Source organism: Oncorhynchus masou, chromosome 11, assembly GCF_036934945.1.
Source record: "Oncorhynchus masou masou isolate Uvic2021 chromosome 11, UVic_Omas_1.1, whole genome shotgun sequence".
Taxonomy (NCBI): Eukaryota; Metazoa; Chordata; class Actinopteri; order Salmoniformes; family Salmonidae; genus Oncorhynchus; species Oncorhynchus masou.
The window spans coordinates 35,989,133-36,013,236 of NC_088222.1; the positions used below are offsets into that span (position 1 = coordinate 35,989,133).

Below are 24,104 nucleotides of genomic sequence, written 5' to 3' on the forward strand. Positions count from 1 at the left end.
ACTCATATTCTTACAAGAGTGTACACAACCTACATATAACAACCATTTTCATATAAAAGGAGAGTCTTAAAATACAGTCAATGAACAGATGCATATTCTCTGGCAACAGATTAAGAACACGAACACTCACAAAAAACAGCAACATCTGTTGTCTTTTGATTTTCAGAAAGCGGAGAACCACACCAGAGTTCTAGAAGAACAGCACAATGACCTAAAAGCCATAAAAGTAATCTTCACACATGCAGACAGACTGGAGGAGACTATACAGCAGCAGTAGGCTTTGCCTTTTAAACATCTTTCCTCAGGACGTGCTGCAGTAGCTTGGTCTCAGATGGTGCTGTGTGGCTTTGAGTCTGGATCAGTGACCTGTTGGGTTGTGCTCTACGTGTCTGTGCTTTGGGTCTGTAGCTGCGGTCTGGTCTTCTACATGTAGGTCTGGATGAGTGACCTGGAGGTCTGGTGCTCTACGTGTCAGTTCTTGCTGCTCTCCCAGAAAGGATGCTGGACATCTGCTGGTCAGACAGGGCCTCCTGCTGGGACAGCCCCATGGCCTGACTGAGGTAGGCGGCCAGGATGTGCTTGCACTGCAACAGGAGGAGGAATGTTAGGGAAGTGATAGTACAATACGTGCGTGTGTGAGAGAGAAAGAGAATAATCCCTGATGAAGGCAGCTTAGTAAATCTATTGCATTGGAGCCATGAGAGTATGCAGCTTTTCTTTTCTGTGTGTCACTCAGACAGAATTGAAGTTCAGGCAAGTTTGCAGAAATGCTTAAAAATTATGATTAATATACAGGTAACTGCCAACATACTTTCTATTCCATTCACTTCAGTAAATGAGATACAAAGTACATTGAAAGTAGGTTCTTCCACACAGGTGTGGTTCCTGAGTTAATTAAGCAATAACATCCCATCATGCTTAGGTTCATGTATAAAATGCCCAGTTGCCCATTATTTTGGCTAACCATGGCTAGAAGAAAAGATCTCAGAGACTTTGAAAGTGGGGTCTCAAAGGAGCATAGGGGGTTTAAAAGGTGTGTGTGTCAGTCTCAAGTCAACAGAGATCAACCCAATTGAACACTTGTGGGAGATTCTGGAGGGCCTGAGACAGTGTTTTCCACCACCAACGAAACAGGATGGTGTCCCATTCCTCCAATAGAGTTCCAGACATTTGTAGAATCTTTACCAAGGCATATTGAAGCTGTTCTGGCAGCTCATGGTGGGCCAATGCCCTGTTAAGTCACTACGTTGGCGATTCCTTTATTTTGGCAGTTACCTGTAAGTATGACTTACATATTTTTTTATTATTTTTTTTAAACTTATGGTTATTATAAATTACATTTATAAAAAAATGAATAACACTTCTACAATGTCAGAATTTGTCATACCAATGTAATAAAGGCAGGCAGAATGTATTATATTCTCAAAAATCATTGGGCAGAAATAAGCTCAGGGAGACTTCTCAGAGTAACAGTACAGTACAGTGGTGTCTCTCCTGCTGGGCTGTGGAACTAGAGCAGGGATGCAGGGCTGTCATGGTTTGTAGACTGTCCAGGCAATAGGCTCCATGCGAAACCCCCAGTGGAGACTGTGGCACTTCCCCTGGTCTGCCCTAACTGACCCATGACGGGTTCGCAATGACGACGACAGGGTCTGCAATGCCCTTAAAACAACACAGACAGCTCTGGATGTATGTGGGAGAGAGGGGGGGGTAGTGTTGTCAACCTCACTGTGAAGTATGGATAGATTCTGTACTCAGGGAAATATTCAGAGGCAGCTGAGGATTTATGGGACTTCAGGGACTTTTTGGCTTTGTGCTCCCGAGAGTCATATGGGATGAACATGTTTAAACACTAGTGCCAGGGTCTTGCTAATAATGAACTGTTATACAGATCAACATGGGACTGCCTTCTGGGGGGGAAACCCTGAATGGTGGAATTCCACATCTTGTCTTGCTCAGTTATGCAGGTTTTGTCTGATGTCTTTGTGTTTTATGGCTGTGTGCTCTATTAATGATTGAAACATGGATTATGTCTGTGTGTTCACCAGCAGGCTCTCGTTCCTCCTGAGCACAGTGTAGGCGAAGGCTGGGCAGGAGCAGTAGTGACAGGAGGTGTAGCAGGTGTACAGCAGCCCTGACCCTCCAATCACCTTCAACAAAACAAACACGGACACAGTCAAAAACAACAGGTAGAAAGTCAAAGGAAGAGCTGGCCAAAACCACAGTTGTTCTGGAGTGGATTAATGGGAAAAAAAATGGTCACGGAAAGACTCTAAATCATATCACAGTGTTGTAGGAGAAGAGCGAGAATGTCTTGTCTCTAGCAAGTACTTAAACAAACCTATCAAACAATGATGTGAATTCTGTTTGTACTGACACTGCATTCGCCTGTCACAGCTTGAGTCAATTCCACACATGTTCACAACAGCTGAGGAGCACTGTAGACAGTAGAGCAGGGTGAGGAATGAGGTGAAACAAGCTCCTGACTTCATCTCAACCATCCCTGAGCTCCTCCAACACGTCCTGACACATCCCACTAACCCTGGGGCCTGTTCAGGAGGATGTTACGTTACAGAACATTAAGATAGAAATGTATGGTGTAGAACAGATATGATTGTCTGATAGATATATGGAATTGTGTCAGTTGTATTCATTCTATTTCATTCTATTCTATTTCTATCCTCAACATTCACAATATCACTGAATAAACCCCTGACATCTGGAAAAGGGATTGTGTCGCCTATGGCCCCATGCAAACATTAAAAACATGTATAGTTCCCTTTATTCCTTGCATATTTCACTGATCTGACAGAACTAGGATGGAGAAAGGTTGTCTTTACCTATCTAATAATTTCAGATCAGCATTCCAACTTAAGGAAGGAAGGAGAGGAAGTATGCATGTTTAATGAATCCAAATGTTAAACATGTATTGGGTTTGAAAGTGGAAGACAATAATTCCATGGAGCTAGACAACTGGCTCCAAATATTGAATATAGGCTACTCCAACACCGTAGCTGTAAAGTCTGGCACTGGTAGACATACTTTGTGCCAGACTCTCAGCTTCAGCCCCATTCTGAAGATGACGCATAAGGGCATTAATTCAGAGGATTACTCAGCCTCGTCTCCACAACTAATGACTCTCAACATGACAGAAACAGGCTCCATTATTCCCCAGCCCAGACAGATTCACAGCTATGTAGTCCCTCTAAATTACCTTCTCAGTGATCTACAAAATAAAACACCTCATTTGTAGAAAAGTGACGCTTCATTATATATGAGTAACTCTTCAGGGAATATTACTTTGAGTCGATTTAAAAAAAAGTGACAAAAGCAGAGTTGTGAGACTGTGAGCCACCCAGCTGATGGTACCGGAGGGAGACTGTCACCTAGGGTGTGTACTCGTTCACTCCCCCTCAAGGATTTAAGAACATTAAATTGGCATAAGAATACCAAAATGGTAGACACTATCTGCACACCAACTCAGTGATTTTTTAAAATACACTAGTTGAGGGTGAGTGAACAAGCGCACACTTCATGGAGAGCGATGGAACGGAAAATTGGCTATGGCGGATTGGCCATAGAAATATAATCTATTGTATTTCTATGGGACCGGCCTAGGTCAATCGGTGATGCTGAAGCCTCTAAAGCATTAGTCATTGAAAACCAGCTCACATTTGGGTCTTTTTGTCCTCTGCTTGCATTTCAGAATGTGTCTCCACTTCTGAGCTCTGGCCACAAAGCAAACTTGGTAGGCCCAACACAAAACCACACTTAAACGCTCCCTGATATTCCCCATCCACTGTTTGGAACCTGTCTAAGCTATCCTAGCAGGGGATTCCACAGTCAGCTAGAACCGTTACATACTCTTCAATCTCAGTAAATGAAACATGACATTCAGCTCCAGCGTGGACTGGAGTTGCCTTCTCCATTTTTATGGTAGGAATGCCAGGTTCACACAGGACTACATAGAGGCAAGCCATCATGTGCCAGAGAGCTCCAAAGTTTGGAGGGATGGCTCTGTCATCAGTTCGTCACTGCCAGATCCAGTTTCAGTTGCAGCCCATCAGGGAAGACCATAGAGGACTGCCATGGTTTGTGGGAAGTCACGACAGGCACAGGACTGATGATGCATCTTACTCAAGGCTTCAGACTGCATCGTAACTAGGGTTGCACATTTTGGGGATTATTCAGAGGTGGAAACTTTCCGTGGAAATTAACGGGAATATATGGGAATTAACAGAAATATATGCAAATTAATATTAATATCATTTAAAAGTAGATCTTTGCATTGGAGACAGAAACATAAACCTTTTACCTTATCATAAGTATACATAATTGCAAATTATTAAATGCTTCAAATATATTTATATCGTACGGTGTTTCAACACAACGGGTTGAACTTTAATTAAATGAGTTGACTCTTCACATGGGATGATTTCACTGAACAACAGAAAGGGAATATTGAATGATCCCCAATGATCCTTCTCATCTCTCAAAAACGTTTAACATACATCTGCAAAATTATTGTCTTGAAACTAAAGCTTTGGTTGTCTTCCTCTCATGCTTCCATGTCTTCTCCCTGGACCTCCTCAATGTCCACCTCTTGAACATCAGACTCATCACTTTCCAACCTTGTTGAGGATGGCTCGTTGTCAGGCCACCAATTTTTCAACCCTTGTATTGGTCAGCCTGTTGCGTGCTTTGGTGTGTGTGTTCCCAAACAAGGACTAGTTGCGCTCTGAGGCTGCTGATATTGGTGGGATTTGGAGGATGATGGAGGCAACAGGGGAAAGAGCCTCAGATCCACAAAGTCCCTTCCACCAGGTGGCTGATGAGATATGTTGGCATGACTGCCACATTGCATCTCCATCCCAAAGTCCTTGATTGGAAGTGTACTTCACCAGACTGCCAAGAACCTTGCCCTCATCCAGGCCAAGGTGGTGAGACACGGTATTGATGACACCATAGGCCTTGTTGATCTCTGCACCAGACAGGATGCTCTTGCCAGCATACTTGGGGTCCAACATGTACGCTGCAGCGTGTATGGGCTTCAGGCAGAAGTCTTCACGCCTTTTGATGCATTTCAGAACTGCAATTTCCTATGCTTGGAGAAACAGTGAAGTGGGCAGGGCAGTACGGATTTCTTCTCTTACATCTGCAAGCAGAGTCTGAACATCAGACAGGATGGCATTGTCTCCCTCAATCCGTGCAATGGCTACTGCCATTGAGGAAAGTTTCCGACCCTTTGCTACCCTAATCATAACTCTGGATTATTTGTCTAGATTTGTCATAAAGGGGTGAAACAGTGTTTCCCCTATATTTATTTAGTAGTGGTGGACCACCACTTCAAAAAAATATACTGTATATAAAATAAAATAAAAAATTCTGGATGGTAAAACGTTTTCAGTGTAAACTTAAAATACTCAAACCAGATATAAAGTATGTAGAAAATACAGTAGCAATAAAAACATTTGGACACACCTACTCATTCAAGGGTTTTTCTTTATTTTTTACTATTTTCTACATTGTAGAATAATAGTGAAGACATCAAAACTATGAAATAACAAATGGAATCATGTAGTAACCAAAAAAAGTGTTAAAAAAATCATCTAAATATATTTGAGATTCTTCAAAGTAGCCACCCTTTGCCTTGATGACAACTTTGCACACTCTTGGCATTCTCTCAACCAGCTTCATGAGGTAGTCCCCTGGAATGCATTTCAATTAACAGGTGTGCCTTGTTAAAAGTTAATTTGTGGAATTTCTTTCCTTCTTAATGTGTTTGAGCCAATCAGTTATGTTGTGACAAGGTAGGGGTGGTATACAGAATATAGCCTTATTTTGGTAAAAGACCAAGTCCATATTATGGCAAGAACAGCTCAAATAAGCAAAGAGGAACCACAGTCCATCCTTACTTTAGGACATGATGGTCGTTCAATGCGGAAAATGTCAAGAACTTTGAAAGTTTCTTCAAGTGCAGTCCCAAAAACCATCAAGCGTAATGATGAAACTGGCTCTCATGAGGACCACCACAGGAAAGGAAGATCCAGAGTTACCTCTGCTGCAGAGGATACGTTCATTAGAGTTACCAGCCTCAGAAATTGCTTTCCTCATGTCTGCACATTTATTACAAATAAAATATCACATTTACATGAGTATTCAGACCCTTTACTCAATACTTTGTTGAAGCACATTTGGCAGTGATTAAAGCCTTGAGTCCTTTTGGATATGACTCTACAAGATTGGCACTTTCTCACATTCTTCTCTGAAGATCCTCTCAAGCTCTGTCAGGTTGGATGGGGATCGACACTGCACAACCAGAGATGTTCAATCGGACTCAAGTCCGTGCTCTGGCTGGACCATTCAAGGACATTCAGAGACTTGTCCTGAGGCCACTCCTGCGTTGACTTAGCTGTGTGCTTAGGGCCGTTGTCCTGTTGGAAGGTGAACTTTTGCCCCAGAGGTCTTGAGCGCTCTGGAGCAGGTTTTCATCAAGGATCTCTCTGTACTTTGCTCTGTTCATCTTTCCCTCGATCCTAATTAGTCTCCCAGAACCTGCCACTAAAAAATATCCCCACAGCATGATGCTGCCACCACAATGCTTCATCATAGGGGTGGTGCTAGGTTTCCTCCAAGAGTGACGCTTGGCATTCAGGCCAAAGAGTTCAATCTTGGTTTCATTACATTTACATTTAAGTCATTTAGCAGACGCTCTTATCCAGAGCGACTTACAAATAGGTGAATTCACCTTCTGACATCCAGTGGAACAGCCACTTTACAATAGTGCATCTAAATCATTAAGGGGGAGGGGGGGTGAGAAGGATTACTTATCCTATCCTAGGTATTCCTTGAAGAGGTGGGGTTTCAGGTGTCTCCGGAAGGTGGTGATTGACTCCGCTGTCCTGGCGTCGTGAGGGAGTTTGTTCCACCATTGGGGGCCAGAGCAGTGAACAGTTTTGACTGGGCTGAGCGGGAACTGTACTTCCTCAGTGGTAGGGAGGCGAGCAGGCCAGAGGTGGATGAACGCAGTGCCCTTGCTTGGGTGTAGGGCCTGATCAGAGCCTGGAGGTACTGCGGTGCCGTTCCCCTCACAGCTCCGTAGGCAAGCACCATGGTCTTGTAGCGGATGCGAGCTTCAACTGGAAGCCAGTGGAGAGAGCGGAGGAGCGGGGTGACGTGAGAGAACTTGGGAAGGTTGAACACCAGACGGGCTGCGGCGTTCTGGATGAGTTGTAGGGGTTTAATGGCACAGGCAGGGAGCCCAGCCAACAGCGAGTTGCAGTAATCCAGACGGGAGATGACAAGTGCCTGGATTAGGACCTGCGCCGCTTCCTGTGTGAGGCAGGGTCGTACTCTGCGGATGTTGTAGAGCATGAACCTACAGGAACGGGCCACCGCCATGATGTTGGTTGAGAACGACAGGGTGTTGTCCAGGATCACGCCAAGGTTCTTAGCGCTCTGGGAGGAGGACACAATGGAGTTGTCAACCGTGATGGCGAGATCATGGAACGGGCAGTCCTTCCCCGGGAGGAAGAGCAGCTCCGTCTTGCCGAGGTTCAGCTTGAGGTGGTGATCCGTCATCCACACTGATATGTCTGCCAGACATGCAGAGATGCGATTCGCCACCTGGTCATCAGAAGGGGGAAAGGAGAAGATTAATTGTGTGTCGTCTGCATAGCAATGATAGGAGAGACCATGTGAGGTTATGACAGAGCCAAGTGACTTGGTGTATAGCGAGAATAGGAGAGGGCCTAGAACAGAGCCCTGGGGGACACCAGTGGTGAGAGCGCGTGGCGAGGAGACAGATTCTCGCCACGCCACCTGGTAGGAGCGACCTGTCAGGTAGGACGCAATCCAAGCGTGGGCCGCGCCGGAGATGCCCAACTCGGAGAGGGTGGAGAGGAGGATCTGATGGTTCACAGTATCGAAGGCAGCCGATAGGTCTAGAAGGATGAGAGCAGAGGAGAGAGAGTTAGCTTTAGCAGTGCGGAGCGCCTCCGTGATACAGAGAAGAGCAGTCTCAGTTGAATGACTAGTCTTGAAACCTGACTGATTTGGATCAAGAAGGTCATTCTGAGAGAGATAGCGGGAGAGCTGGCCAAGGACGGCACGTTCAAGAGTTTTGGAGAGAAAAGAAAGAAGGGATACTGGTCTGTAGTTGTTGACATCGGAGGGATCGAGTGTAGGTTTTTTCAGAAGGGGTGCAACTCTCGCTCTCTTGAAGACGGAAGGGACGTAGCCAGCGGTCAGGGATGAGTTGATGAGCGAGGTGAGGTAAGGGAGAAGGTCTCCGGAAATGGTCTGGAGAAGAGAGGAGGGGATAGGGTCAAGCGGGCAGGTTGTTGGGCGGCCGGCCGTCACAAGAAGCGAGATTTCATCTGGAGAGAGAGGGGAGAAAGAGGTCAGAGCACAGGGTAGGGCAGTGTGAGCAGAACCAGCGGTGTCGTTTGACTTAGCAAACGAGGATCGGATGTCGTCGACCTTCTTTTCAAAATGGTTGACGAAGTCATCTGCAGAGAGGGAGGAGGGGGGGGAGGAGGATTCAGGAGGGAGGAGAAGGTGGCAAAGAGCTTCCTAGGGTTAGAGGCAGATGCTTGGAATTTAGAGTGGTAGAAAGTGGCTTTAGCAGCAGAGACAGAGGAGGAAAATGTAGAGAGGAGGGAGTGAAAGGATGCCAGGTCCGCAGGGAGGCGAGTTCTCCTCCATTTCCGCTCGGCTGCCCGGAGCTCTGTTCTGTGAGCTTGCAATGAGTCGTCGAGCCACGGAGCGGGAAGGGGGGACCGAGCCGGCCTGGAGGATAGGGGACATAGAGAGTCAAAGGATGCAGAAAGGGAAGAGAGGAGGGTTGAGGAGGCAGAATCAGGAGATAGGTTGGAGAAGGTATGAGCAGAGGGAAGAGATGATAGGATGGAAGAGGAGAGAGTAGCGGGGGAGAGAGAGCGAAGGTTGGGACGGCGCGATACCATCCGAGTAGGGGCAGTGTGGGAAGTGTTGGATGAGAGCGAGAGGGAAAAGGATACAAGGTAGTGGTCGGAGACTTGGAGGGGAGTTGCAATGAGGTTAGTGGAAGAACAGCATCTAGTAAAGATGAGGTCGAGCGTATTGCCTGCCTTGTGAGTAGGGGGGAAGGTGAGAGGGTGAGGTCAAAAGAGGAGAGGAGTGGAAAGAAGGAGGCAGAGAGGAATGAGTCAAAGGTAGACGTGGGGAGGTTAAAGTCGCCCAGGACTGTGAGAGGTGAGCCGTCCTCAGGAAAGGAGCTTATCAAGGCATCAAGCTCATTGATGAACTCTCCGAGGGAACCTGGAGGGCGATAAATGATAAGGATGTTAAGCTTGAAAGGGCTGGTAACTGTGACAGCATGGAATTCAAAGGAGGCGATAGACAGATGGGTAAGGGGGAGAGAGAGAATGACCACTTGGGAGAGATGAGGATCCCGGTGCCACCACCCCGCTGACCAGAAGCTCTCGGGGTGTGCGAGAACACGTGGGCGGACGAAGAGAGAGCAGTAGGAGTAGCAGTGTTATCTGTGGTGATCCATGTTTCCGTCAGTGCCAAGAAGTCGAGGGACTGGAGGGAGGCATAGGCTGGGATGAACTCTGCCTTGTTGGCCGCAGATCGGCAGTTCCAGAGGCTACCGGAGACCTGGAACTCCACGTGGGTCGTGCGCGCTGGGACCACCAGATTAGGGTGGCCGCGGCCACGCGGTGTGGAGCGTTTGTATGGTCTGTGCAGAGAGGAGAGAACAGGGATAGATAGACACATAGTTGACAGGCTACAGAAGAGGCTACGCTAATGCAAAGGAGATTGGAATGACAAGTGGACTACACGTCTCGAATGTTCAGAAAGTTAGGCTTACGTAGCAAGAATCTTATTGACTAAAATGATACAGTACTGCTGGAGTAGGCTAGCTGGTAGTGGCTGCGATGTTGACACTACACTAATCAAGTCGTTCCGTCGAGTGTAATAGTTACTACAGTGCTGCTATTCGGGGGCTAGCTGGCTAGCTAGCAGGTTAATTGCGTTACGTTACCTTAAAAGAACGACAATAGCTGGCTAGCTAACCTAGAAAATCGCTCTAGGCTACACAATTGTCTTAGATACAAAGACGGCTATGTAGCTAGCTAGCTACGATCAAACAAATCAAACCGTTGTACTGTAATAGTTTCTACAGTGCTGCTATTCGGGGGCTAGCTGGCTAGCTACGTTAAAAGAACGACAATAGCTGGCCAGCTAACCTAGAAAATCGCTCTAGACTACACAATTGTCTTAGATACAAAGACGGCTATGTAGCTGGCTAGCTACGATCAAACAAATCAAACCGTTGTACTGTAATGAAGTGAAATGAAAATGTGATACTACCTGTGGAGCGACGCGAAATGTTGACCGGGTAGTTGAAGTTCAATTCGGTAGAGGTTGGCTAGCTGTTGGCTTCATCGGACCAGAGAATCTTGTTTCTCATAGTCTGAGAGTCCTTTAGGTGCCTTCTGGCAAACTCCAAGTGGGCTATCATGTGCCTTTTACTGAGGAGTGGCTTCCATCTGGCCACTCTAACCATATAGGCCTGATTGGTGGAGTGCTGTAGAGATGGTTGTCCTTCTGGAAGGTTCTCCCATCTCCACAGAGGAACTATAGAGTTCTGTCAGAGTAACCATTCGGTTCTTGGTCACCTCCCTGACCAACATCCTTCACCCACGATTGCTCAGTTTGGACGGGTGGCCAGCACTAGCAAGAGTCTTGGTGGTTCCAAACTTCTTCCATTTAAGAATGATGATGGCCACTGTGTTCTTTGGGACTTTCAGTGCTGCAGAAATGTTTTGGTACCCTTTCCCAGATCTGTGCCTCGACACAATCCTGTCTCGGAGTTCTACGGACAATTCCTTCAACCTCATGGCTTGGTATTTGCTCTGACATGTACTGTCAACTGTGGGACCTTATATAGACAGGTGTGTGCCTTTCCAAATCATGTCCAATCAATTGAATTTACCATAGGTGGACTTCAATCAAGTTGTAGAAACATCTCAAGGATGATCAATGGAAACAGGATGCACTTGAGCTCAATTTCGAGTCTCATAGCAAAGGGTCTGAATACTAATGTAAATAAGGTATTTCTGTTTTTATTTTTGATAAATTTGCAACATTTTCTAAAAATTAATGGGGTATTGTCTGTAGATTGAGAAGGGGAAAAAAAGTATTTAATCCATTTTTGAATAACGCTAAAGTGTAACAAAATGTGGAAAAAGTAAAGGGGTCTGAATACTTTCCGAACGCACTGTATATTGCTATTCTTCCTTAAACTTTACCCTGGTCTGATTCTCTGTGCCCTGTCACAACAGACTGAACGAACCCCATATTCTCATGGAAAAGGTCACCTGAATGTATGATTGAGTCAATGTGGCAAACAGACAGTATCAACCTATGAGCACCTTCTTAGAAAAAAGGGTTCCAAAACAGTTATTTGGCTGTCCCCATAGGAGAACAACTGTTTTTGGTTCTAGGTAGAACCCTTTTGGTTTCCATGTAGAACCCTCTGTGTAAAGGGTTCTACATAGTACTCAGAAGGGTTCTCCTATGGGGACAGCCAAATAACCATTTTTAGATTATAGACAAGAGTGCAGGGAAAGGCCAGTGTATTCATTAGTATCACACCAGACACAATAACAAAACAATGACATGTACAACAGGTCCCAGACTGGCTCTTTTCCCCAAACCAGAGCTACAAAGTAGACCTACTTCCAGAAAAAGGGGGTATAAACTAAGCTCTTCAGACTGAGTTTATTTATCTAGGTGTTATTACAAGTCAAGCCTCTTCTCAGAAGTGACGTCCAACTGGCTGTGTCATGGTTCTGGTCAGTAAAAACCTGACGTTTTAAGTTTCTCTGACATCATAAAAGCTTTGAGCTGCTGGATAAAAATAGAGGCGTGGGTTGGTGGGATCAGTGCCCTGACGCCTACACAATGTTGCAGAGTGAGTTACCCCAAATCAAGGATCATCTACTTTTCTTGAGCAGATGGTCAGGGGGATGGAACACAATTACAAATAATTTGCAAATTGACCGCAAGAAGCCCAAAAACACACACTTTCTTTATAAAACAATATACACTTAGCCCTAGTTTAATTTGGAGTGTTGTCAAATGGAAGAAAAATAGGATGCAGGTGCCATGGCAATCCTCCAACACGAGCATTGTGACACTTGGGCAGTTGCCTCAGGTTCCATTGTTGGATTTCCCATTACAATTGACATGCTGACTGAAATCCCCTGTAGATCATTAAAGTTAAATTCAATTCAGGGAAGAATACAATAATTCCTCCTGGCTTAGAACTCAGGGGAGGAGAGAAACAAATGGTCCTCGACTACTGAATCAAAGTAAATCTTTACTCTCAACTTCCCAAATATAGTCGACCCTCCCTCCCTGAGCCAAAACAAGGCAACTTAACCTGGTCTGGTTCAAGTTATCCCAATCACACTTACTGTATGGATATGTCCCAATACTTCTGAATGAACTACTTTTCTCTGCAGACAGACAGTTCCAGGGATGGATAGAAAACAATAGCTAGGTGACAATTGCACTCAAATCACGATCTCCTTAAAGTGGTCAAAAAGTAAAAGACAAGAGAGGAGAAAGTAATCTAAGAGGAACGACATAACTAGCTAGCATCTCTTGATTTTGGGGGTTTATGTTTTTATATAACAATAAAGCCATGGAAATGAGTTACTCCAAAAATATGGGAAGATAGCACAGCTATCTAAATCTTACTCAGACATCTCCTCAGAACACCCACTCACAGCAAATAAAACTGTCAGAGTGTCAAAGGGCCCCATTCGACACTTGTATATTTAAAGAGTGAATAGTATTGCAAATGGCGCAACCACACTACATGAATATGGGAAGAGTGTGATATTGGAAGACTTATCTACTTTTTACTGCATAGGCTTTCCAACAATGTTTTTTCACTCACAGATGTTTTAGGAGAAAACGTAATAACTTTCGATAGAAATGTAGAACTGAATTTGTGCCCGGAACCACATCGTATTATAGCCTAAACATTTCCAATAAACACCACCTAATTTCACCACAGAAGTCACCAAAAACTTGAGAAGGAGAAAAAGCAATTAAGGAACTTATTCCAAAGAAACAGAAACCACTGTCTGTATTTAGCCTCATTGTGTTTTTTTCTGTCCCATTTCATAAAAGCTGTCAAAGGCGTTTACAGGAAACTTGGGTCACTGGACAGGCCCTGCTATGACGCAAGAGGACATGGCCTACAGGGACTCTGGAACTGGTAGGGAATGGCTATAGATTAGGTGGTTTTCCATGAGTACAACCGTAATTCATCCGTTCTTACGTGAGGTTCTGGCATTGATGTCAAGTGTTGGGAAGATAATAGCTTCTCATTAGCGTCTCTATAGTATACAAAGAGGGCCAAAATGCTTAAGACTTAGCTGTACATTTTTCTTTCATGGCTCTTTTGTGTGAATCATGGTCGATTGATTACCAAATGTTTCACTAGGTGGTTTATTGGGAAAGTGAGTACTCTAGTGCAAAGTGGGTAGCAGATGTTCACCTGATATGCTCTCCGTCCACTGGGGGATGAGACACAGGTGACAGAGCGCTGGTCCACCAGGTCCAAGGCCTGGAGGGCACAGGAGCCAAACACAAACCTCAGCCTGGGAGAGAGACAGGGATAGGGGACAGGCATGGAGAGAGACCCATATTAAGGCTAGCCCTCAACTTAATGTAAAAGTGCTTTTAATGGAGATATAATGCATATAAACAACAACGCAGCAATGCATATAAACAAACACCTGAGCGACTGAGACATTAAGCCTGATAGCATCATTCCTAACACACTCAGCCAATTAGCCAGTGAAAAGCAGGTAACAAAGGAATGAAGAGGTCCTATACCAAGAAAATCACCCTTCAAGAATAACATCATAGAGGACAGGATGTGGCACAGCCACAGCACCCACTACATCTGGAAATGCTCACCCACCAACCAAGAGGGGAGGGCCCTGCTGTCTGGGTGACGGCATCTCCATCCCACTGTGGAAAGCACATGCCATAAAAGGCCACTCCCTCTCCCACCTCACTGGTTTCCCCAATAAAGCAAATAATCCCCAGGTAAAGATAAAGGTAATACTCACGCAATAAGCAGGTCATCAGGAACTGCAAAGAAAACACACCAAAAAAAAACAGTGATGGGGTTAGAATAATTTCCTCATTTGGTTTTAAATAGGCTTTAATCTAGAATTTATTGGTAAATAATTCCTCAGAGACATAGCTTAATGAAAAATGAATTTGCAATTTCCTTTCCTTAGTTCTCATGAAGACAGTAATGGATGAGTACTGTAGTAAGGGAGGAGTTGGCTGTCTGGACTTCTGGAGGAAATAAGGGCTTGACCTCGTTGAAGAAGCATGTAGCTACTGCAGCTTGCAATATAGTTTTGGAAACATAAGGAACGAGGAATAATAATAAATCATTTTCAGAAAACTAAAAGGTTAAATTACTACACACCTTTATAGGGTTAGTGTTTCCACACTGCCATATCTCCATGTTACAGCACTTTTTTACAGAAGACAATTGGCCACCTGTGGCCACCATTTGGCCACCTAGCGTGAACCTGTGTGTTTGTGTAACTGGGGAGGAGGTGTAGTTCATCAACTGGAGGCTCACACAGACTATGGCTCTGTGTAAAACTACAACAGTTTATCTATTTTATTTTAAATATTCTTTCTCGCTGATATGAACGATAAGGGGCAAATCAGCATACGTTTCGATAAACCGTTTCGCAAGCGATGATTATTTAAGTTTCTAAACGTTAAAACACAGCGTCGGAATTGTAGTTTTACAAGCAGCCAATCGTGGGCGAAGCTAACCACTGAAAACCCTATGGATAAGAAGCAGTGGTGGTCGGTGCCGGTCAATATATTTTGTTTATGAGCATGGCCTTTTCTATTACAGCATATTGGATGACTGTCATTCATATTCCATTCTCCCAGCTCAATGTAACATCAATAGATTTAGGATACTCACATTTTCCCTATACCCATCATGTGGTTGCTACAACCTAGCCTATGAATAAAAGTTTACAACGTAGGTGCACAGGTCGAGAGAATTTTGAATAATCAAGGTGACAGACACATTAAAAATGTGTTTACCTTTATTTATACAGGTTTTTGTCATTGAGATTAAATCTATTTTTCAAGAGAGACCTGGTCCAACAGCAGCAGGGGGAACAAAGTTTCAGACAAAATAACTTACATACACTAACACAACATTGAACAAAACTATAGACACACATACAGTACAACAATTACATATTATGTAAAGAAACACAAATGGCATAACTGAAAAACAGCTGTCCTAAAGACAATTACACATCTATGATATTTACATTGACCGAGTGTTTATACTCCACCAATGTGACTAGATCATCACATTTTTTAATGTTCAGGAGAGAATTCCAAGACCACAGAGCTGAGTAACTAAAACTATTTGTACCATGACCTAATTTCCAAACCATTCACCCCTTGCCAAAATTCGGAAGGATTATTTAAATTATCCAAAGTAGATTTAAGGTGGTGGTCTGCTTTCAGTTTTCGGGACATAGCCACACCCAGATTTCGAAGATGTTTAAAAGCCTTCCAATCATCCGCCAAACCAGACCATCTTGCTTTAGCCCACATAGTATTTGGTTCCCTTATGATTTTAGTAAGTTCCTCAGTAAACCAAGCGTTCTCTCTGCCCTTAATCCTGATTTTTTTTAAAGGGGCATGCCTATTGCATACACCCTGTAATGCGTTGTGGAAGTAAGAAAAGGCTAATTCAACATCTGGGGTTAATTCTATTCTATTCCATTCAATGCTAAATACATATTTTTGTAATGACACGTGAGATTGCTTAGATATTTTACCATCTCTCACACAGGCAATAGCAAAGTGATCACTTACAGTGGGGCAAAAAAGTATTTAAATCAGCCACCAATTGTGCAAGTTCTCCCACTTAAAAAGATGAGAGAGGCCTATATTTTTTATCATATGTATACTTCAACTATGACTGACAAAATGAGGGAAAAAAATCCAGAAAATCACATTGTAGGATTTTTAATGAATTTATTTGTAAATTATGGTGGAAAATAAGTATTTGGTCAATAACAAAAGTTTATCTCAATACTTTGTTATATACCCTTTGTTGGCAATCAGAGGTCTAACGTTTTCTGTAAGTCTTCACATGGTTTTTACACACTGCTGCTGGTATTTTGGCCCATTTTGGCCTGGGCATGTACTGGCTTAAGCAGGGGGACACGTCTGGCACTGCAGGATTTGAGTCCCTGGCGGCATAGTGTGTAATTGATGGTAGGCTTTGTTACTTTGGTCCCAGCTCTCTGCAGGTCATTCACTAGGTCCCCTCTTGTGGTTCTGGGATTTTTGCTCACCGTTCTTGTGATCATTTTGACCCCACGGGGTGAGATCTTGCGTGGAGTCCCAGATCAAGGGAGATTATCAGTGGTCGTGTATGTGTTCCATTTCCTAATAATTGCTCCCACAGTTGATTTCTTCAAACCAAGCTGCTTACCTATTGCAGATACAGTCTTCCCAGCCTGGTGCAGGTCTACAATTTTGTTTCTGGTGTCCTTTGACAGCTCTTTGGTCTTGGCCATAGTGGAGTTTGGAGTGTGACTGTTTGAGGTTGTGGACAGGTGTCTTTTATACTAATAACAAGTTCAAACGGGTGCCGTTAATACAGGTAACGAGTGGAGGACAGAGGAGCCTCTTAAAGAAGAAGTTACAGGTCTGTGAGAGCCAGAAATCTTGCTTGTTTGTAGGTGACCAAATACTTATTTTCCACAATAATTTGCAAATAAATTCATAAAAAATCCTTCAATGTGATTTTCTTGATTTGTTTTTCTAATTTTGTCTGTCATAGTTGAAGTGTACCTATGAGGAAAATTACAGGCCTCTCTCATCTTTTTAAGTGGGAGAACTTGCACAATTGGTGGCTGACTAAATACTTGTTTGCCCCACTGTATGTAATTTGCAAGTATTGGTTAAGACCAAATCAATCAAAGAGGATTTCAGAGGATACTATATATTCAATTTAGTTACACTGTTGTCAATCTGAGTGAGATTATAGGTATTGCATAGAATTTTGAGTTGATCAAAACTAGATTATAACCAATCCTGACCAATCCTGACTCAGACCACCCATCAAGACAAACCCTTGCACACTCTTGTCTGTATCTAGCTGATCCAGGGTGTAATCATTAGTCCAACAGTTGGACAAATTTTTTATTGGACAAAATTCAGGTATGTTTATCCCCATGTCGTTCCATTTGAATCCGTTTAAGAAACTTTTTTCAACAGAATACACCCCTGATCACACGCAAACACAATTTACTTTCCTAGCAGCCACAAACAAACAGCATGATCCCTTTGATCGTTGCATAATTCCTTCTCACATCTATGCATTCTTCTTCTTCTCACCTTTTCACTTTGCTTGTGGACTTAAGTGCACAACACATCAGCTGTCTGTGACCATGTGAAAAAAAACTTTGCAAGCCAAACCTTAATATCATAACCGCAACACACAGCCTACATCATTGTCATTCTATTAACATCATAGTCAACATAGCTAATACAACTAATGTGTTACTAAACCCACTACAATCATGCAGTACAGTGTACAGAAAGCAGTTTAGCAGTTACACCGGCGGGCTCCGGTGGCAATAAATAAATCAAATAAAAACGTACCTTGACTTGAATATGTTCCAGGGTTGGATAGCCATAGCCATAGCCAGCTAGCTAACATAGCATCCCTCTCTGTTTGAGCTTGGTGTTTCAGCAGGCTAATCTAACTAGGTGCAGTCACTAGATAAGTAAGTTAAAGTTTTTTTTTTTTAAATACAATGAAATATAGCTCTTGCATCTCTTTCATTTTTGAAGAAATGAATTTGTTAAAAACTGTTCAACTATTGTCTTTCTCTCTCTTTGAGTAAAGTACTCACCACCTGTTATGCACCGCAGTGCTAGCTAGCTGTAGCTTATGGTTTCAGTACAAGATTCATTCTTTGATCCTTTGATTGGGTGGACAACATGTCAGTTCATGCTGCAAGAGCTCTGATAGGTTGGAGGATGTACTCCGGAAGTTGTCATAATTACTGTGTCTATGGAAGGGGGTGTGAACCACGAGACTCCTGGGTTGTGTATTGAAGTCAATGTACCCAGAGGAGGACGGAAGCTAGCTGTCCTCCGGCTACACCATGGCACTACCCTACAGAGTGCTGTTGAGGCTACTGAAGACCTTCATTGCAAAACAGTGTGTTTTAATAAATTATTTGGTGACATGTGAACATATTTAGCATAGTTCATCTAAAAATAATAACTTTAATAATACTACATACTTAATGAGTATATAGTTCATTTTAGTATACTGTAAACAAATAGTATTCTTTCAGTTGAGCATACTTGCGCCTTTCTCCCGGAAGTTGATGCTGTTGTATGCAACCTCTTTGCTAGCTTGTTAGCATAACAAATTACTAGCTAGACTTCGGGTGTGTTTGGAAATTCAATCTGGAGTGCTAGAGTGTGCTCTAGGCGTTCGTAAATTCAGGGCGTTGTCAGATTGTCCGTTTGTAAATTCGGAGCGTTTAGAGCGCATACTGGACGCTCTGGTCGAGGAGTAGGGTTAATCCGAGCGTTCTGATCTCACAACGGCATTCAAGCACCAAGCCAACTTGCTAGCTACTTCTAGACACAAATGAGAGAACACCTCACTCGGACTATTTTACTCGTCCTAGCAGAGCTGGTTAGGCAGTTTTCATGTTATCCAGAGCGTTGGTGACTAACTGTGCTGCTGGCAACAATTTAATTATGCTTTTTTGTCGTCTTTTACTGACAATGGCCACATTCAACGGGTGTTGAGCGTTGGTAAATGCACGGGTTATTCTGTGCCCTACCTGGCACAGTCAGACGAGAGGGCTCTGAAATTAATATAGATAGCCAGACAAATTTGCAAATGCAATTTTGCAAATTTGCAAACGACTATACTGTTTGAATGTTAAATGACGAGACAGGCATTGATGCGAGTAACCAGTCTTGTTCAGTACATTACAACACATCCGGGTATCTCAAGCACCCCGGTAAAACACAAGAGTTGCAGTAATGAACATTTACCAACAGATGGCATCACTGTGCCATCGTACACCCATAACATATACCACCCAGCTAAGCTACGAGAGAAGTGAATAATCAAGTCAATAAACATTGTGTAGTTAGATAGCATAAAGTAAATACTGGCAAGGTCAATGTATTAGTAGCCAACTAATGCTACAGTAGTTAGCTAACATACCTGGTACATACTGCTGTAATGATATGCTATGCGGTTCGTAAGGATAGCGTAGCTAACAAATTGTCAGCCAACATAACATGTAACTTATTCGAAAAGTCATTACTTCATTACATTGCTCATTATTTTCATAACATTTGTCATAATTAGTTAAAGCAACACATTTGAATCCGTTCTTGTTGAACTTTTTCTGCCATTTATTTCAAATCTGAAAATGTTGTGAGGCCACGCTCATTTTCTGAAGAATTGCATTATGAGCCATAGAAGCACAGAAATAGTGTCCATTGCTTGTATACTTCGTATTTTGGCGAATGTAGTACGGAGCGGCCTTCTGGTCAGACTTGAGGCGCGCACACCACCCACAGCTTCCGAGTATATTACTCGCTAATGTCTAGTCTCTAGATAACAAGGTACACAAAATTAGGGCAAGGGTTGCTTTCAAGAGAGACATCAGGAATTGTAAAATACTCTTGTAGTACTTGGGCTGATTGTAGTACCTAGGCTGGCAAAACACTGGATCACTGCTACTCTAACTTCTGTGATGCATACAAGGCCCTCCCCCGCCCTATCTGACCACGACTCCATTTTGCTTCTCCCCTTCTATAGGCAGAAACTCAATCAGGATGTACTGGTGACAAGGATCATATTCAACGCTGGTCTGACCAATTGGAATCCACGCTTCAAAATTGTTTTGATCACCCGGATTGGGACATGTAGCCTCAGAGAATAATGTAGATTTATACGCTTATTTGGTAAGTGAGTTTATAAGGAAGTGCATAGGAGATGTTGTACCCACTGTGACTATTAAAACCTACCCTAACCAGAAACCGTGGATAGATGGCTGCATTTGTGCAAAACTGAAAGCGCGTACCACCGCATTTAACCATGGAAAGGTGACTGGGAATATGGCCGAATACAAACAGTGTAGTTTTTCTCTCCTCATGGCAATCAAACAAGTGAAATGTCAGTATAGGGACAAAGTGGAGATGCAATTCAAAGGCTCAGACACGAGACGTATGTGGCTAGTTCTACAGACAATCACGGACTACAAAAAGAAAACCAGCCACGTTACGGACACAGAAGTCTTGCTTCCAGACAAACTAAACACCTTCTTTGCCCGCTTTGAGCATAATATAGTGCCACCAATGCGGTCCTCTACCAAGGACTGTGGGCTCTCTTTCTCAGTGGCCGACGTGAGTAAGACATTTAAACGTGTTGACCCTTGCAAGGCTGCCGGCCCAGACGGCATCCCTAGTCGCATCCTCAGAGTATGCGCAGACCAGCTCTCTCCCTATCCCAGTCTGCTGTCACCACATGCTTCAAGATGACCAACATTGTTCCTGTAATCAAGAAGGCAAAGGTAACTGAACTAAATTACTATCGCCCCGTAGCATTCACTTCTGTCATCATGAAGTGCTTTGAGAAACTAGTCAAGGATCATATCACCTCCACCTTACCTGTCACCCTAGACTCACTGCAATTTGCATACTGCCCCTATAGGTCCACAGACGATGCAATCACCATCACACTGCCCTATCCCATGTAAGAATGTTGTTCATTGACTACAGCTCAGCCTTCAACACCATAGTACCCTCCAAGCTCATCATTAAGCTTGAGGCCCTGGGCTCAACCCCGCCCTGTGCAATTGAGTCCTGGACTTCCTGACAGGCTGCCCCCAGGTGGTGAAGGTAGGAAACAACATCTCCACTTCGCTGGTCCTCAACACTGGGGCCCCACAAGGGTGTGTTCTCAGCCCGCTCCTGTACTTCCTGTTCACCCATGACTGCATTGGCCATGCACGCCTCCAACTCGATCATCAAGTTTGCATACGACACAACAGTAGTTGGCTTGATCACCAACAACGACGAGAGAGCCTTAGGGAGGAGGTGAGGGCACTCGGTGTGTGGTGTCAGGAAAACAAGCTCTTACTCAACAAAACAAAAGGAGATGATCGTGGACTTTAGGAAACAGCAGAGGGAGCACCCCCCTATCCACATCGACAGGACATCAGTGGAGAAGGTGGAAAGTTAAGTTCATCTGCGTACAGATCACAGACAAACAGTCCACCCACACAGACAGTGTGGTGAAGAAGGTGCGTCTCTTCAACCTCAGGAGGCTGAAGAAATTTGGCTTGTCACCTAAAACCCTCACAAACTTTTACAGATACACAATTGAGAGCATCCTGCTGAGCTGTATCACAGTCTGGTACAGCAACTGCACCGCCCACAACCGCAGAGCTCTCCAGAGTGTGGTGTGGTCTGTACAACGCATCACCGGGGACAAACTACCTGCCCTCCAGGGCAACTACAGCACCCGATTTCACAGGAAGGCCAAAAAGATGATCAAGGACAACAACCACTTGAGCCACTGCCTCTTCACCCTGCTACCACCCAGAAGGCGAGGTCAGTACAGGTGCATCAAAGCTGGGATCTAGAGACTGAAAAACAGCTTCTATCTCAAGGCCATCAGACTGTTAAACAGCCATCACTAACACAGAGAGGCTGCTCCCTACATACAGACTTGAAATCATTGGCCACTCTTAACAAATGGATTTCTTGTCACTTTATTAATTCCACTTTAATAAATTATGTTTACATACCTTGCATTACTCATCCCATATGTATATACTGTATTTAATACCATCTATTGCATCTTGCCTATGCTGCTCGGGTCATTGCTCATCCATATATTCATATGTACATATTGTTATTCCATCCCTTTACTTAGATTTCTGTATATTAGGTAGTTGTTGTGGAATCGTTAGATTACTTGTTAGATTACTTGTTAGATATTGCTGCACTTTCGGGAACTAGATGCATAAGCATTTCGCTACACTCACAATAACATCTGCTAACAACGATTCGATTTGACATCAACTTTTTGCATCCCACCTAAATCCATACTATGACTAATAAGCATACTACATACTCAATGTACGTCACAAATATTATGGTTAGCATGAGTATTCGAACACAGCTATGGTCGCTCTGTTTCGAGCTCCAAGACAACTTTGCAGTATTTGTGTGTGTTATTTCTTACATTATTTGCTCAGAACGTTTATGATATTTTTGTATTTATATTTTTCGGGACGTGTGTGTATTGTTTAGTATTACTGTACTGTTGGAGCTAGAAACATACGCATTTCGCTGCACCTGCGAAAACATCTGCAAAATATGTGTGAGCGACCAATAAAATTCTATTTGACTTAAAATCATAGGAGTCTCAATGGTCCATCTGACAATGACCATAAAACAAAGCCATAACAACAGTGCCATCTTCTGGCTGGCATGCCCGACTAGAGACTTGACAGAGATTGAGATTCTGTTCAAGGAAAACTGTAACTCACCTTTAGTTTTCTCTTGGTATGTCTTCTGTATGTCTTTGAAGAGTTGTTCGGCCACCGTAGGTAAAAATGAAGGCATCTCAAAAATTAGCTCCAGCAAATATACCAGAAAACGTTTATGGGCAAAGCGCACGAGATACAAAATTGATCAGAGGTCAACCAGTCGATATAGGTTGGTCAAAGTACTGAGTTGTTTACCTCATTAGTTATTGATCTACTAGAGGGAAATGTTTAAATAATAAGATAGCTAGTTAGCTAAAACTCCCGGGTATTTTTCCAACTGGTTTTGTTGTGTTGTTCTTCGGGGGGGAAGTAAGCTATGTATTGGCGCCACCATCAGGATGGGAGGGAGGGTAAGTTATTTTAACTTGCAACTACTGTATTCAAGTGTTTGACTGCAACTCTATTTTTAACCTTGTAGATGGCGCCAAATTTCAATAGAAAACATTCGATATTAGTAAAAAATGTGACTGGAATGTCCTACTCAAATCAAATTTTATTTGTCACATGCGCCGAATACAACAGGTACAAAACGTTCTGTAACTAAAACGAGAGTTTGTATTCGACAAATTCAGCTACACTGTAGGTCCCTCCCAGGTTCGTTCCGTTCATGAAATGGGCGATATAAAATCTGAACGCACTACCAGCGTTTTGAAGTCTGTTTAATTAATAATACTTTCCTGTGGATATTCAGAAATTCCCAGCATAAATGGGACCAACCACCAGACAACCATTAGAGTCAGTTAAAATGTACAGTGCCATGTACAGTACCAATCAAAAGTTTGGACATGCCTACTCATTCAAAGGTTTTTCTTTATTTGTACGATTTTCTGCATTGTATAATAATAGTGAAGACGTTAAAACTATGAAATAACAAAAAAAGTGTTAAACAAATCAAAATATATTTTAGATTATTCAAAGTAGCCACCCTTTGCCTTGATGACAGCTTTGCACACACTTGGTATTTTCTCAACCAGCTTCATGAGGTACTCACCTGGAATGCATTTCAATTAACAGGCATTCCTTGTTAAAAGGTTAATTTGTTGAATTCTATCCTTCTTAATGCATTTGAGCCAGTCAGTTGAGTTGTGACAAGGTTGGTAAAAGACCAAGCTCATATGATTAAATATCTGAACTGCTATATTTCAGATGGCTAATGGTGATATCTATCACCGGATGGTTTATCAGGCAAAGGTTTTTCTCTAGCTGCTTTATTCATATTTCTTGTTGCATGTTTAGGTTGTATTTATCACATAAAATTACTGGGATGAATTTGAGTCCTATGCAAAAGCGGTAGGATGTTTAATGTGAGATGAAATATGTGTGTAGACTTCAGTTTAGCAATCCTAGCTGGGTACTTGCATTCAGTTCCTCCAATTACATTTTATGAATAGCGAAGATGCATTAAATTTGAGG

The 24,104-nt window shown here is 43.2% G+C and overlaps 1 protein-coding gene across 1 annotated transcript; it reads right to left on the reverse strand.

The window, feature by feature from the left end:
- Positions 1 to 68: 68 nt before the first annotated feature.
- zswim7 (zinc finger, SWIM-type containing 7) lies at positions 69 to 22,987 on the reverse strand. Its single transcript, XM_064978361.1, has 5 exons — positions 22,692 to 22,987; positions 14,145 to 14,166; positions 13,565 to 13,667; positions 2,046 to 2,150; positions 69 to 584 (listed from the first exon to the last, which is right to left on the reverse strand). Exons 1-5 carry the CDS (start codon positions 22,765 to 22,767, stop codon positions 465 to 467), a joined length of 426 nt encoding a protein of 141 aa, XP_064834433.1. The 5' UTR covers positions 22,768 to 22,987; the 3' UTR covers positions 69 to 464.
- Between the last annotated feature and the right edge of the window lie 1,117 nt (positions 22,988 to 24,104).